The 17,043-nt window shown below is 34.9% G+C and overlaps 1 protein-coding gene across 5 annotated transcripts in view; it reads right to left on the bottom strand.

Moving 5' to 3' along the window:
* Positions 1 to 7,056: 7,056 nt before the first annotated feature.
* Pur-alpha (Purine-rich binding protein-alpha) overlaps positions 7,057 to 17,043 on the bottom strand; it is an 876,587-nt gene continuing 866,600 nt past the window's right edge. For all 5 annotated transcript variants that reach the window (XM_067140633.2, XM_067140631.2, XM_067140632.2 and 2 more), the window contains one exon: positions 7,057 to 15,454. In XM_067140633.2, coding sequence (XP_066996734.1) covers positions 15,302 to 15,454 — 153 coding nt within the window. In that variant the 3' untranslated portion in view covers positions 7,057 to 15,301. The remainder of the gene's footprint in view (positions 15,455 to 17,043) is intronic.

Genomic DNA, 17,043 nt, shown 5'->3' on the forward strand with positions numbered 1-17,043 from the left:
CATGAATTTACCAAGCTCAGAACATTTTGAGCAAGCCTCAGACCTATGGGAGTAACTGAGTCCCACTCCCACTCCTTGGAAACAACTTGACGAACAAAATGGAATTCAATGGGGAGCTATCAATATTACTGGATTAATGGGGCTTATGGAAGAAAGAAAGCAGAACTGGCTGAGTCAGCAAAGAGGATGCATCTGGATGTGCTAGGAGTAAGTGATATTCAGGTAAGGGGAGGTAATGAGGAAGGGATAGGAGATTATAAATTGTACTTGACAGGTGTTAGAAAGGGAAGGGCAGAGTATGGGGTACAGCTCTTTATCAGGAATACCATTGCACGCAACATAGTTTCTGTTAGGCATGTAAATGAGCGAATGATATGGGTAGATTAGGCAGTTGGAGGAATTAGGACGAGAACTGTCTCAGTGTATTCACCATGTGAGGGTGCAGATGAGGATGAAGTTCACAAGTTTTATGAAGCATTGAGTGACAACGTGGTCAGGGTCAAGAGCAAGGATAGAATAGTGCTAATGTGCGATTTCAATGCGAGAGTTGGAAATAGAACTAAAGGATACGAAAGGGTGACTGGTAAATGTGGGGAAGATATGGAACCTAATGGGAATGGGAAGCGTTTGCTGGACTTCTGTGCTAGTATAGGTTTAGCAGTTACGAATACATTCTTCAAGCATAAGGCTATTCACCGCTACACATGGGAGGCTAGGGGTACCAGATCCATAATAGACTATATCTTAACCTGTCGCCGGTGGTGAGACGTAAATAACGTGGATGTGATCATTTAATTCTTGTCTTGTCATTATGCTAAAATTTTGTAACACCGCCATTGCAAAAACTAAGGGACATTCAAAGACATTTTCGAGGAAGTCACTGAAATATTTGTTTCGTGAAATTATGTAAAAATATTCATAAGATTTTCAGAACTCATACGAAAGACATTTAATTATATTTATTTAATCGTCAGGAGTGTTGGTAGAAAGAATTATTTTGGTATTGGAGATCTCCTGTAGTTCTGCTAGTTGTAACTTGCAATCTGCTAAACAACCCTGTATCACCCTGTATTTGCCACGTGGAGGCTTCGATAACGAAATTGCTGTATTTCGCAATTGAAAACTCTAGAATTTGTTGTCCATATATGGTAATTAGTTTTAATTGGTCGGAATAATGACCTTCTTCACTGGCAAAAATTTTGGGTCGAATCGTAGTAAGCTTCCCTGATTGGCTGTTTGCGTGTTTCTCAATTTCTGGCCTTACGCTCCTCGGTAGGAGCAGGGCTCTGGTCCGTGTCTTTGGTTTTCATACGTCCTCACGGTCGGACACACTTTGAGTGTGATCCCGTCAGCGGCTCCAGCCACCTCAGGGTAAGCATGTTACCTTTTCTCTAATTTTTAATTAACATGTAAATTTATTTGCTTCGGAGTTTACCTTAGTCCCTGGTTTTCGCCATTTTGTTTTGTAATGCCTTAGCTCGTCAGCTAGGCATATCCTTTTCTTTTGGAGGCAATTCCCTTTTATTAACCTTTTCAATTGTGTAATGTAAAATTTAATTTTCATCCGGGGTTGCCTCCCGTAGTCCTGCGTCGGTTTAGTGTACACAGTTTGGAGCTATGCGTCTCTCACTGATATGTATTAGGGAGGCAGCAACTCTAAAGGCCTCTGCATTAAATTTTAAATTCCTCTGTCAATTTTCCTTGTAAATTATATGTAATAATCTGTAAATCTCTTTTTCTACTTTCCTTGTAAGATGGATGTAATTGATTTTTATATTCCCTGTTAAATTTTCCTTGTGAATTTAAATTGCAGAAGTTGATCCCATTTTCTTAAATGTAATCTTAATATTTTATTACAATTTTGGTTTTCTGAAGAACCATAGATAGGAACCTCATGGTTTGATTCCTCTTTGTTTTTGTTATTGATCATGTTACTTTATTTTATAATGCTGTTATTCAACTATGTTAAAATTTCCTTATTTGTCAGTAAATGCAGACTGAAGGGTAACCTCACGCCCGTCTTTTTCCCTACAACGTCATGTAAGATCACACCCTCTTAGGGATCCCAGTCCGCTTCCCACATCCTTTCTTTAGTTGTTATGTCGGTAATCCTGCTTATCTTTGCTTCTAGCCATGTGTAGGTTTTCGAAACTTGCGATGTTAGAATTGGTGTTTTCTTGGTTGACATATGAACCTTCTAGTTGATAACCTTGATTTACATGTACCTTAAATTAACGTGACCGAGCTCCCAAAGGGTGGGGTGACATCTGTACATAAATTCACAAAACAAATATCTCATTGACTTCCTCGAAAATGTCTTTGAATGTTCCTTAGTTTTTGCAATGGCTTTAGCATAAAGACAAGACAAGAATTAAATGATCACATCCACGTTATTAACGTCTCACCACCGGCGACATAACAGACTTCGAATTCAGGAAATCTGTTAGGAATGTACGAGTTTTCCGGGGATTTTTCGATGATACAGACCACTATCTGATCTGTAGTGAATGAAGTATCTCTAGGCCTAGGGTAGAGAAAGTGAAATCTGTCTGCAAACGAATAAGGGTAGAAAATCTCCAGGACGAGGAATTTTGAAAGAATTACATGGATATGATTAGTGAGAAGTTTCGAACAGTAGACAGTAAGCAGGTTCAGGATATAGAAAGAGAATGGGGGCATACAGGGATGCTGTAGTGGAAACAGCAAGGGAATGCCTAGGAACTACTGTGTGAAAAGATGAGAGAAGGTGAACATCTTGGTGGAATGATGAAGTGAGAGCAGCTTGTAAACGTAACAAGAAGGCTTATCAGAAATGGCTCCAAACAAGGGCCGAGGCAGACAGGGATTTGTACGTAGATGAAAGAAACAGAGCGAAACAAATATTTGCTGAATCCAAAAAAAAGTCGTGGGAAGATTTTGGTAATAACCTGGAAAGGCTAGGTCAAGCAGCAGGGAAACCTTTCTGGACAGTAATAAAGAATCTTAGCAAGGGAGGGAAAAAGGAAATGAACAGTGTTTTGAGTAATTCGGGTGAACACATAATAGATCCCAGGGAATCACTGGAGAGGTGGAAGGAATATTTTGAACATCATCTCAACGTAAAAGGATATCTTCCTTGTGATGTTGCAAACAACCGAGCTCGTGGGGAGGAGGACAATGATATTGGTGAAATTACTCTTGCTGAAGTGGAAAGGATAGTAAATAAACTCCATTGTTATAAAGCAGCAGGAATAGAAGAAATCAGACCTCAAATCGGGAAGTATAGTGGAAAGGCAGGGATAAAATGGCTTCACACAGTAATAAGATTAGCATGGAGTGTTTTTTTTGTTTTTTTGTTTTGCTAGGGGCTTTATGTCGCACCGACACAGATAGGTCTTATGGTGACGATGGGATAGGAAAGGCCTAGGAGTTGGAAGGAAACGGCTGTGGCCTTAATTAAGGTACAGCCCCAGCATTTGCCTGGTGTGAAAATGGGAAACCACAGAAAACCATCTTCAGGGCTGCCGATAGTGAGATTCGAACCTACTATCTCCCGGATGCAAGCTCACAGCCACGCGCCTCTACGCGCACGGCCAACTCGCCCGGTAGCATGGAGTGTTGGTAAGGTACCTTCAGATTGGACAAAATCAGTAATTGCACCTATCTATAAGCAAGGGAACAGGAAGAATTGCAACATATATCGAGGTATCTCATTGATTGTATACCAGGCAAAGTATTCACTGGCGTCTTGGAAGGGAGGGTGTGATCAGTCGTTGAGAGGAAGTTCGATGAAAATCAGTGTGGTTTCAGACCACAGAGGGGCAGTCAGGATAAGAATTTCAGTATGCGTGAGGTAATTAAAAAATGCTACAAGAGGAATAGGCAGTTGTGTTTATGTTTCGTAGATCTAGAGAAAACATATGACAGGGTACCGAGGGAAAAGATGTTCGCCATAATGTGGGACTATGAAATTAAAGGTAGATTTTTAAAATAAATCATGGGCTTCAGTGAGAATTGCCAGTAGAATGAGTTCTTGGTTCAGGGTACTTAAAGGGGCTAGACAAGGCTGTAATCTTTCACCTTTGCTGTTCGTAGTTTACATGGATCATCTGCTGAAAGGTATAAAATGGCAGGGAGGGAGTCAGTCAGGTGGAAATGTAGTAAGCAGTCTGGCCTATGCTGACGACTTTGTCTTAATGACAGATTGTGCCGAAAGCCTGCAATCTAATATCTTGGAACTTGAAAATAGGTGCAATGAGTATGGTATGACAATTAGCCTTTCGAAGACTAAACTGATTAAGAAATTCAACTGAATTGAATGTCAGATTGGTAATACAAAGCTAGAACAGGTTGATAATTTCAAGTATTTAGGTTGTGTGTTCTCCCAGGATGGTAATATAGTAATTGAGATTGAATCAAGCTGTAGTAAAGCTCATAGTTGCGATCAACAGTATTCTGTAAGAAGGAAGTCAGCTCCCCGATAAAACTATCTTTACATCAGTCTGTTTTCAGACCAACTTTGCTTTACGGGAGCGAAAGCTGGGTGGACTCAGAATATCCTATTCATAAGTTAGAAGTAACAGACATGAAAGTAGTGAGAATGATTGCTGGTACAGACAGGTGGGAACAATTGCAGGAGGGTACTCAGAATGAGGAAATAAAGGCTAATTTAAGAATGAACTCGTTGGATGAAGCTGTACGCTTAAACCGGCTTAGGTGGTGGGGTCATGTGAGGCGAATTGAGAGTAGGTTACCTAGGAGAATAATGGACTCTGTCATGGAGAGTAAGAGAAGTAGAGGTAGACCAAGACGACGATGGTTAGACCCAGTTTCTAACAATTTAAAGATAAGAGGTATAGAACTAAATGAGGCCACATCACTAGTTACAAATGGAGGATTGTGGCGACATTTAGTAAATTCACAGAGGCTTGCAGACTGAATGCTGAAAGGCTTAACAGTCTGTAATGATTATGTATGTATGTATTACAATTTGAAATCCGATAAGAAACCAAGAAGCTAATTTACATACATAATCTGAATAACTGGTCTGAAGTCTTTGGTATTTGAATAATAATAATAATAATAATAATAATAATAATAATAATAATAATAATAATAATAATAATAATAATAATAATAATAAAACTACAAAATAATGTGAGGAAAATGTATTTTTGATATATATTATAGATTTAAAACTTCACTACTGGTTTGTTCATGAAATGTGCACTTGCCTGATTGTTTAAATTATTGATGTTTGTATTCTTGTACATAAATTACATATTATTGAACAGTGGTGACAGATATCAGCAGTATTAAGCATTTATTTTGTCATTTTGATTCAAGACTCCAGGTAACACTGATATTGTTACATCATTATTTTCAGTTAAAATATTGTCAAACTGGTTCTGAAAACGAAATGGTCACTTAAATAAAACAGAGCAATGACTCTCTGAGGAGAAGTTAACAACAACAAGGACATTATCAAAGGGCTAGTTGGTGGTGCTGCAACATATGGAGTTCTAAAGGGATGCCAGATACAAATTTAAAAAATCCTGATAAACATCTAAAAGAATAGAAGATAACGATGAATATGATTCTGATGGGCCAAACATCAAGGTCACTGGCCCCATCTGAAGAGATCCACAAGCTCTACCAATTAGGAAAGTTAATTTTTCTAATTATTCTTGGGAAGACCATTTACCTAGCACAGAATTGTATAGCATCTGGGTTTTAAAACAAAATTCAGGCAACAAAATTCAGTTGATAGAAAATTCTGTTAACAAGGAATAGTTGCAACAAATTGTGGACTCTTATGCTTTTGATTCTGTGGTTAACAGCAAGGTACTACTACCTACTACAACCTAACATTTAAGTAAATGGAAAGTTCACAAGAGTCTGAGATAATGTGAGGACTGAGGGCACTGGACTATCCCAAACTTCAAATACAGTAAGAACAGTAAAAATATCTGCAAGATTTAAAAAAATTGATTTTACATGGCAGTAATTAACTCTGACTACTTGCAGCAAAAGAAATGTCATTAAGCACTTCCGGGTCTGAATTTTAGTGTCTTCTGTAATATTATGCAGAAAAAATTAATTTGATGTCACCTACGCTGCCTACATGTCAACTTCAACGTTCCGTTTTACTCTACTAGATGGGAGAATAAACCAGACCTATGCTGGGCGATTTATGGCTGAGTCAAGTATCTTCTGTCGTGGAACATGGCAAGTTATAGCTTCTGAAACCTCACAAATACAAACTCCATAACTTACCAGCTGAGAATGACACAATGCATAGACCATTTGAGATCACTTTTTGTTTTTTTTGCTATTTTCTTTATGTCACACCGACACAGGTAGGTCTTATGGTGACGATGGGATAGGAAAGGCCTAGGAGTGGGAAGGAAGTGCCAGTGGCCTTAATTAAGGTACAGCCCCAGCATTTGCCTGGTGTGAAAATGGGAAACCACGGAAAACCATCTTCAGGGCTGTCGACAGTGGGATTCGAACCTACTATCTCCCGAATACTGGATACTGGCAGCACTTAAGTGACTGCAGCTATCGAGCTCGGTATTTGAGATCACGAAGGGTGCAAGACATGGACTGAGATTATGATACATCCACAGGCAGCACTTTGGAAACAGCAAGAGACTGCTCAAAAATATTACTTTAAAAAATTGCAAAACTTAGTGCATAGACTGCAATCCACTATTTGTGTTATGATATTTACCTAATGTGGAACAATTCCTAACACACACAAAGATGCAAAATGAAATATGATGAGCAAGATCAGAATATATATTTCTCTAACATGTCCAAAGGATATTCCATTTATATATGTGTAAGTGTAATAATCAGTTCTGAAAGGAACTAAGCCCAATTTTTAATGTTTCCTTTTGTTAATTAAGTTACAAATTGTAGCAATGCTTTGTACAAAAAACTTTGATGCTTAAGTTGTTAACTCTGACATAATTTAGCAACAAAGAGAAGCTTTTTATATAAATGAGAACAGTCAAGACTGGTCTTAGTTCCTTCTGGCATGGAACAAGGCAGTTTCAAAGGAAGAAAACATGATTTAGCTAGTGGTTGTCTTCTTTTTATTCAAACTCACTACCATGAAGAACAAGAAAAATTAAAATTACAATTGCTTGCAATGTTGAATACACATTTTCAAATAAAGCACTTGGACCTTTCATTATAATTCAGTGTTCATAAACAATTTAAAAAAAAACTAAGGCAAATAATATTAACATGCCAAAAAAGCAGTCAATTCAAAAAACTGTCTTGCTATAATCATGTGTGCTAACTAAAGATCATTATTCCCTGTTCAAATGCACCATCACTTGAGGTTAATTCATTACAACATGGAATGATGAGATACACCGAGTCAACGTTATATCATGAACAGGGAAAATAACTGCCCAGCAAACAGCTGAAAAACACTGTAAATATAATCATAAACAAAACAGGGGTGGGAGGGAAAATGCCTCTATAAAGTCTTGGAGTTCCTTTCAAAACTGACAAATTCAACCCATTAAGTTTTCTCCACAATATCTATGCAAATGAAAGTAAAACAAACATGGTTAGAAACATTAGTTACCCACTACTCAAATCACCACCCTATTCCCAATAACTAGCCACATAACAGCCACTTCCAAATTCAATGCCACAGTAATTTTCCGAGAAAATGTAATGTTTGTTTTTGTTTTATCCAGCATGGTTTGATCGTAAAAACTTAACATGTACAAGTGACGTAATTTATTAAATTACATTCTTCAACTACTTGCAACATACATGTACTGAGCTCTTTAATTATTTATATCACATCATGTGTTTTTCATTTATAGCTCATAAGTATAACTGGGATTTTCTCACTCTGGGTATTTCAGACAATTTTTTTCTTGACTTAATCAAAAAAAGAAAGAAAGAAAGAAAGAAAGAAAGAAAGAAAGAAAGAAAGAAAGAAAGAAAGAAGGAAAGAAAGAAAGACGGGCCTGATTTTCTGTAGGCTTCCTGAAATGTTAAAGTTAATATCTAAGGTCTGATATGATGCTCCAGAATATGCACACCAAGAAGACACTCAAGACTTCAATCTCTGATGGAAAATCCATTTCATAAGGGAAGGAATTCTGTTTAATTATGAAGCTATAATTTCTGGTTTCCATGACTAGTATCCAGTAGTTCCACAGGGCTTCCATACAGAATTTCAGAGAGAGAATTTGGATCAGAGTAAACAACATTATACTGTAACATAATACAAAAACTGGTGCAATGCTATAATTCAAATGGCAAAGCAGTCACAAGCTAGAACTTGTATCAAATATACTGTAAGAGAGTGGGGGATATACCTTCTAACAGAGAATCACTCCTAAATATATCCAATGTTGCTAGAGTAATTATGAGCTGTCAATACTGTCATAACAACTATTCACATGACTTTATAATTTATTTATTATTTTAGGACTCTTCATACAATCACTTTTAACACTAATTTAATCATCACACAAATACTTTCAAAACAGGATTATGCAAAACCTTTGTTGAGGTATGTGGGTGAGGGCATAATAAAAAGAGAGGGATTTAAAATGATCATACCTGTGTGTTGCATTAGACACTCAATATTTAAATACCCATTCCCACCCTTAAAAAATAGATATCCTGAAGAAGAATCATGATGTTCTTTCTGCAATCAACAATAACAAAATGTATAATCAGAAGACATTATATCAATTCAGGAAGTTTTATCTGTACTGCTCCTAGATTTATGACTTCTGATCTAACTAGAATCCTCTATAAAGAAGAGAGATGTTTTGAATGAGGGATACTGATGAAATTTGTATTTCAAGATTCATATTCCCTTCCACAAAACATACCACATCAAAGGACTCCCATTCTTTCATGTGCGACAGCCAAAACATGTATATATTAAAAACATGCTATCAGTATGTAATTTTATCACATATGTGCAGAAATTACCAGATTAAACTACTAACAAATATACCTTTCAATATTTGGCAAGTATATTTTTCCTCACACAACACTCATGAACACAGACCAAAATATTTACTTAAGATTACTTGGGAATTACTCTAAATAGACTTCTACAACTCATATCACATTTGGCAACAAAGAAAGGCACGGCCATCATTCTCTCAAAATTCATTAAACAAAGTTTACTTGAGTTAGAGTTTAGCCCTTCTCAGAGCGATATTTGCATGAACTTTATTGAAGTGGATTGGATCCTTCAATCACACACACATTTTAACACCCATTTCTTGCACAATAATAATAATGATAATAAGAATAATAATAATTTTATAACCCATATAATAAAATTCTACAACATTCTCAATAAACATTGAAATTGATTATTATATTCTTATCAATCACCACTTTCTAAGAAGATATAACAGAAAAAGTAAAGAACAAGAACAATTTCAACAATATATTCTAGAATTGTCTTCTATCATGAACACAGATGTTTCATACATATAATATATATTATTTATTTAATTATTTTTATTTATTTATTTATTTATTTATTGATTAACTATGTAAACAAAACTCTGAACAAGAGGAACCAATAATTACATTATTTAATAATATGGGATTGCAAATCATTTTATCTGCAAGGTTCCTGAAAAAAAAAAAAAAAAATGGCAGTAGAGAAATGTTATTACACAATATATTCATAACCTGAAGTCACATGGAACCTCACTTAAGTGCATACAGGATGAACACAATGGATGAATATATAAACATTAAACTTACAATGTGGCAACATAGCTTTATAACAATATTCTCCTGAGGTCACATGAATCAAAATAAGAATCAGTTTAACTTTACATGAAGACAATGTGCTGTGTGATAGAGCAGCTATAATGAACGCTAAACCTAGTGCAAGCATTAATGGCATATGGAGGTGGAGTAAACAATTCAAGAATTAACACCAAACAAGGTAAGATTAATAACCACATTCATTTAATAGTGTTATTATGTGCTGGTCTCACACCTGTACACATCTATCTAAACAGTTGGGGAACACTGCACCACACATACAATGGCATTGGCTTCTTCTCAAATTCCATTATCACTTGCACCTAGTATATGAATATAATATACACTACAGCAAATGAAAGATACTGCCAGCCTGCAAGTAAAAGGATCAGTGCCTTCATTAGTCGAAAATACCAACAATTCTATGAAGTGACTACAATCCAAATGTTAAATACATCTTTCAAGTATTTAAAAACAAAACAATGAACAAGTGACCTCAAATGTATCAGCTGAGCTACTCAGAATGAAGAAATAATATATGTTTACACAAAGTGTCTGTGTAACATCCTGTATTTGCTTCTGAGCAAACCATATTCGGACTCCATATTTAGCTGCTCAACAGGAAGAAATTGGCTATATATTCAGTGTTTGTGTAACATCCTATATTCATCATATTAATTTCTGAGCAAACCATATCCAACACTTGAATGCCACATAGAATCAACCTTAACATTTTTCTCCCTTTTACAAAGATACCTCAGGGTGATTTCTGAGAATTAATAACCTTTACATAATTCAGCTGGGTATAAATTAATAAATGTTTGTTCTCTACAACACAAACAAGCAATGTATTAATCAGTGTTACTAAAAAAGGAACTTTAAGCAAAACATTCAGAAGAGAACAAATTTTGTCAAATTTGAAAATCAGAAATGACGAACGTTACAAGCCCAGCAATATTTATGTTTTTGTGTGCAGTTTTTCAATCTACAACTGCAAATTTCCTTGAAAGTAGGAAAAACAGTACCGTACGCAGTAAAACAATTATAGGTTTCTAAAGAGTGGTGAAGATTTCAATATGTGCACATGGGAAATAATGAAGAGGGATAATTCTACAATGGTGAACTGTTTTATATGGTTGAAAGATGAATAATATCTGTAGCACAAAGTGCTGGGCCAACACTGGGTGCTACTAATACTGAATATAATCTCAAGTAAGAATAAAATATGCGGGCTACATTCATCCAATTAACTGGTGTGAAATACAAAGAGATCACTACAAGTTTATACCTCAAGCACATTATCAATCTAAAACCGTAAGTCAAAACACCATACATTTTAAGCAAGTCTGATTTTTTCAATGTCTTGGAACCAGCCATAGACATAGGAAAATATACAACAGTACTGCAATTGATTTCATTTTTTTACACTGAATTCCAGAAGTTACTTCAGATCATATACTGTGCTCATAACACACAAATTTATTCCATATATCACAAAATAGCTTTACTTCTGCAAACCTGAAAGACTCCTCCAGAGTTCAAAGCATTCAAATGGGATTTGTGAGGTATGGTAAGAACAACTGTTTGGTAATGATATGTTTCAGAAAGATAACAGAACTCTGCATGGGTACAGCCAGACTGAGGTATGATGACAAAATCAATAAAAGAATGAAATTAAAGTTATTTTTCTTGGCTTATTCATAAATGTTGATGTCAGTCATCAGTAATTAAAGGACTAGGCTGGCTAAAATAGTGATTAAGGTGGCCATAAACTGGACAATACAAGGCTAATAATAATAATAATAATAATAATAATAATAATAATAATAATAATAATAATAATAATAATAATAACAACAACAACAACAACAACAACAATGAACACATGTACCACAACATTGAAATGATTCGGTAAAATTAATAATGCTTCTCCAGCGCATTGCAGTTAGCCACAGCATTTCAGGAACAGTTAAGGTCAATAAACCATATGAAGTAATGAGCCTATTATTGTTTCAAGCACATTACTGAAATAACAATACTTTTCATTAATACATAAAACTCTGCCTGCTGTCATTTCTTGATGGATACAGTACTTTTGCATCCATCTCTTGGCACAGGCCAGAGTAAAGTGTAGCTTCCACCGAAGTCCCAGTCAACATCCATGGCTGTGACAATATGGAAGATGCTGGGGTATGGGTAGTGCTGAGTAATGACATTCGGAGCATGACTAGTGCATCTGAGTGTTATGAAAGGTGCTGCTCATAGGGTCAGTCGTGCTACAATAGTACTTTCTGACCCAGTGAGGAAAGCAATGGCAAACTACCTCACTCCTCATCTTGCCTAGTATGCCTCATTTTGGTGCTGCCATTGGTTTATGGGGTTTCCTTATAACCGCATAACCTTCGGTGGTGCTATTTGAGGATCCAACCAGCCTCTGGGCTGATGACCTAACAGACAGACATAAAACTATTCTATGAAAACAAAATAAATGAGTTTAATTTTAGTGTAATAAGAAATATAATGATCAACTTTTTAAAATTGCAAAATGTTAGGACTCAGTTCAATATCATTAATGAAGAGAGTTGCAACCACCAATACAGTATTATACTCACTGGCTAGTATATGTGCTGTACCCAAAGCATGAGGGGCCAAAAAAAGTAAAAAAAATGCATCAAGACAACTTACTCAGAGTTCTTCAATTAATAAGGATAAATACGGGTATTCATAAAATTTGATGTAATATCATCTCAGTTGATATTCAAGAAGATTTAATGAGCATTAATGAAGTTGGATAAATTTCAAGGAAATTTTATACTTTTTCCAATATGAAATTGAAAAGAAAAAGCCCAGAATATTCTTGACAAAATATTTCCTGACTGGCTAATATAAATTTTGGTATACTTTTATTTATAATTTACTATACGTAAATAAAAAATACATATTTTAAAATATTTTCTCTATAATAAATCAGCTCACATTAAGAGCGTTGAGAACGAACTATGGAAAAATACAACAATGAAACAAGTAGTATTAAATATTCTTAACTGAATAATATCCGAGTTTTAATAATATACGTCCCATTTCAATGCAGGAGTAAAACACAAATCTATGTTTTTGGGTTACTTCAAACTGAAGGGTATAAATCTGAATATTGTTCTATAATAGCAACATAGGTTAGAATTTATAACAAACATAACCACACACATTGTTTAAAAGAGTTGATGTAACAAAAAGCAAACTGTATAAAGTAAACATCTTTCCTCATAATCCAATAACTATTACTTGTTTTTTGCAGATTAGAACATTGACCAAATGTTTGTATTATTAGAATGATACCTCTGATTATAAATAATAACTTTTTAATATATATAATTTGATAGAAGAAATGTACTTCACTGACTTCAACTATTTGAATCATTTGGGTGAAAACTGAGCTTTTAACCACAAGAAGAAAGTCAAGCATATTATTGATTATAAGCTTGTATTAACGGTTAACTGAAAAGTTCAAAACATCGATAACATCGCTTTCTCACAAATTAAGTCCATCGGAAAATAAAGAATGAATAAATAAATAAATAAATAAATAAATAAATAAATAAATAAATAAATAAATAAAAATAAATAAACAGATAAATAGAAAATTTATGTTATTAAATTTCTAATACCTCACAGTTCACCAATCTTGTACTAGGCACCAGAAATACATTCAAACTGAAAAATTAACAGCCATCATGGCTATCCAACAATATATAATGCAGCAGCAATGTCTGTAAGGCAAGTAAAGATGACCAGAGCACTAAACAACTCGATACATAACGTTAAGAAGAAGTAGTCTTTATGTTTACTTTTGTGCATGTTCGCTGACAAACACAAATATTTCAAGCACAGGTTCCATAATACCAACACAAACATAAAAATTAAATTTCTCAAAAACTGATGTAACATACATCTAATTGATGTAATGTAGGATTTCCATTGCTCAAAAACATGAAAAGAACAAAAAAATAATTTCCCTTTTGGCACTGAACCAGGCTTAGAAAGTTTTATCTAAATATTTGCATTTTGATTAAGCCATTAAAATAAACTCATGAACAATACTTTCAAAAATTCATAGGTACATCCAGTCATATTTACTGCCCATACCGTACACTGCAAATCCACAAAGCTCAACAGTTACATTAGGGAACATACATTAATGCCTTTGGACCTCATGGTCGGTCACAATTTGTACATAGAATTCTATAGAAATATATAAAGAAACAGAAGGCAAACAAATTAAGTTCAAATTTTGATCTGAATATTTTTCTCTCTCTCTCTCTCTCTCTCTCTCAACAATATTTATAAATACGTATAACGATTCCCTCCATTTTCAATCTCTAAATATCATTTACTTCAACTACTTCCTTCGTAAATTCTTGAATTAATCTCTACAAGGAGTTAAGAAAATGCTAAACTATTAAGAACATCATAAGACTTTTTTCTTTGCAAAACTTTGTTCTCCAAACAAATATTTCACTTAGTTAAAATAACTGGCGATTTTCAACAGTCACTGTTTAACTGCTCTGCCATAATACATTATGTGCTAGGATGTTTTATTTGCCTGAACTTGCATCTAACATTCACAGACCAACTATTATTCTGACTTAATAGCCAAAATATGCCATTTCTTGTTTTACCCTAAACATATTGACACTTGAAATCCTTGGGTACAAGATGTACCATTCTAAAAGGAAGAAACTCAACATATTTTGCCCACTTGACTGTAATATCTAATAATTTTAAAGCCTAATCCATTCCATTACATTTCGTTCTGATATACAAGTCCATTTAGGAGAGGATCATTGCTCTCTCATAAAATGACAAGTCAATTTCCACACTGAAATAATACATATATTGACTATTGTCTATAGTTTTATCTTTTCTTTCAACCATTTCAAGTTCTGTAATTTTTCAACTTCTCATAATTTTTGTTTTAATTCCACATGAACAGAAGTAAGCAAATTAAAGGAAATCTTAATTCTTTCCTACCAGTTGCAATTCACAACCCTCCCTGAATGATGTTTTAGTAGGAGTAGTGAATTTCAATAGTATTTGTTACTAGTCATGTCAACTGGATCACATGTTTCTTCATTAAATGTAAAATGCTTCTCTGCATTACTATATTTTCAAATCATTCTAAGTATTTGCTAAAATTTGTGACATAACTTTGCTTCATAACTTTAAAAATATTTCTGTAGCAGTCTCTAAACTTCATTTTACTATTTTTCTTTCATTAGCAGTCCAATAATTTTCTTATCACTTCACTTTTTTAAACATACAATCTTGCCAAAGCAGTTTATTGTTACTTTCAACATACATCTGAACATCACAAATAATAAGTAACCCCTTTTCTCCCTATTCCAACAAATAAACCACCTTGATTTTCCTATTTAGTCCCAACTGAGTACTGAACGTTTCCTTTCTTCCTAGATTTGCAGTGTTCATTACTCATTGTAATTTGGATGGACAGTTCTTAAAAAAAGTTCTAATGATTAGCTAAACCTCACTTAGCATTAGGGCCTCCATCCGAGCCTCCAGCAACTGACACTTTTTCACCACCTTCTTTCATCTTTTCACAATAATCCGCAAAGATATCTCGAAATCGAGCCCAAGACTTTTCAGGAACAGTGATGGCCGTTCGGAAGTTGGTTTTAACCTGCAAAGAGGAAACCAGAAACATTAGCTAAAAACAAAATCTTGAAAACTAGTTAGCATTTCCTTGTTTTCAGAGGATAAACAAAACATATTAAGATATTCTTATAATTTGATCAAGTTTATAAAATGGTTTTGATAAAAACCATCTTCAGTATAAACCATTCAAATTCCAAGTCTAGAAACAGAGAACCATACAAAAAATGCATATGTGTGACAAACAGTGATTTTGTTACAATGGTTTGAACAAAATCATGTTCCTATTTTCAAATTTTAATAATAAAGAATTTATTGCAGCCGAATGGCCATAATGATACATATATGTCATACTCTTTTTAGAATTTGACCTACATAGTAATACAGCATATTTCCTAGTTCTGAGCAGTCATGTCACTCCTTGCTATATTCCACTATTGACCTGGTTCAGTTCAGGCACGTGGTTATGTGGTAAGTCCCGCATGTACTGTTACATAGTTCACACACGCAATTTTCATCTGGACCATGAAACACTTTTCAGGAGCAAATCTTGTGGTGGAAACCATGAACTGCAAGCCTGATTACGACTTGCCTCATTTCACACAGAGGTTGCGTCCATCTTCTGTCTAGCACTGCATTTGGTGTGTAGAATTCCATTGGTATATCCCGCTTTTTATTTTGTACAGCTTGGAGCAGCTTGTTGTAACTTTCCGTAGTTGGTAGTAGTAGGGTTATCCGTAGATCCTCTATTAGGAATGTTTCTCTTGGAAGCTCGTACACCAGTCTGGATCTGGTTATCTTTGATACACCAAGGGCTCTTTTGAGAAATCTGGATTTTGTATTTTCTATCTCTTCCAATTGCCTGTAGTTAAGGAATTCCCATATTAGCTCGAGTCCATATGTCAGAACGGGCAGCACCTTAGTTTGAAAAAGTGCCATTGCTGTTTCCAATGAAATTAGATTTAGATGTCCAATGTCGTTTATAGATTTTATTGCAGGGGGTGTTTTCGATCTTATGTGTAGCCTAAAGCTTCTTCCTGTAACCTGTAGGGTAATGCCTAAGTATTTGAAATTATTGACTATTTTCAGTTCCTTGTCGTTGCAGGTCACTTGGTCGGAAAATGCTGGCCTTCCACCGTTTTGAAAAATTATCATTTCCGTCTTGTCCTCATTGATTTTAACATTTTTCTGGGCGCAGTCACTTAATATGTCTACTGCCTTTCGCAAGTCATTTATCTGCTCTGAAGCTATTGCCATATCATCCGCATATATGTATAATTTTGCCTTTGTTGTTTCTCGAATTCTGTCACCAACATCATATGTGAGCACATTAAATAGGGTGGGGCTCAGGGGATCACCGTGAAGTACGCCATTTGTTTGCATTATCCAGTTTGAATTCCCAACTGCATCGTAGACCTATATGTAGTTTTCTGTTAATATATTTGATATGAGGGTCGTTGTTCTTGCTCTGCCTGTTAGCGTTTCTAACTTGTTTATCAGTATAGTTCTGTTGACTAAATCAAAGGCCTTCGAGTAATCAACAGAGACTACATGAAGTTTGCCGTTAGGTTTCTCCAGCGTCATTGTTATATGTCGTAGTAGATTCTCTACTGCCAT

Source organism: Anabrus simplex, chromosome 2, assembly GCF_040414725.1.
Source record: "Anabrus simplex isolate iqAnaSimp1 chromosome 2, ASM4041472v1, whole genome shotgun sequence".
Taxonomy (NCBI): domain Eukaryota; kingdom Metazoa; phylum Arthropoda; class Insecta; order Orthoptera; family Tettigoniidae; genus Anabrus; species Anabrus simplex.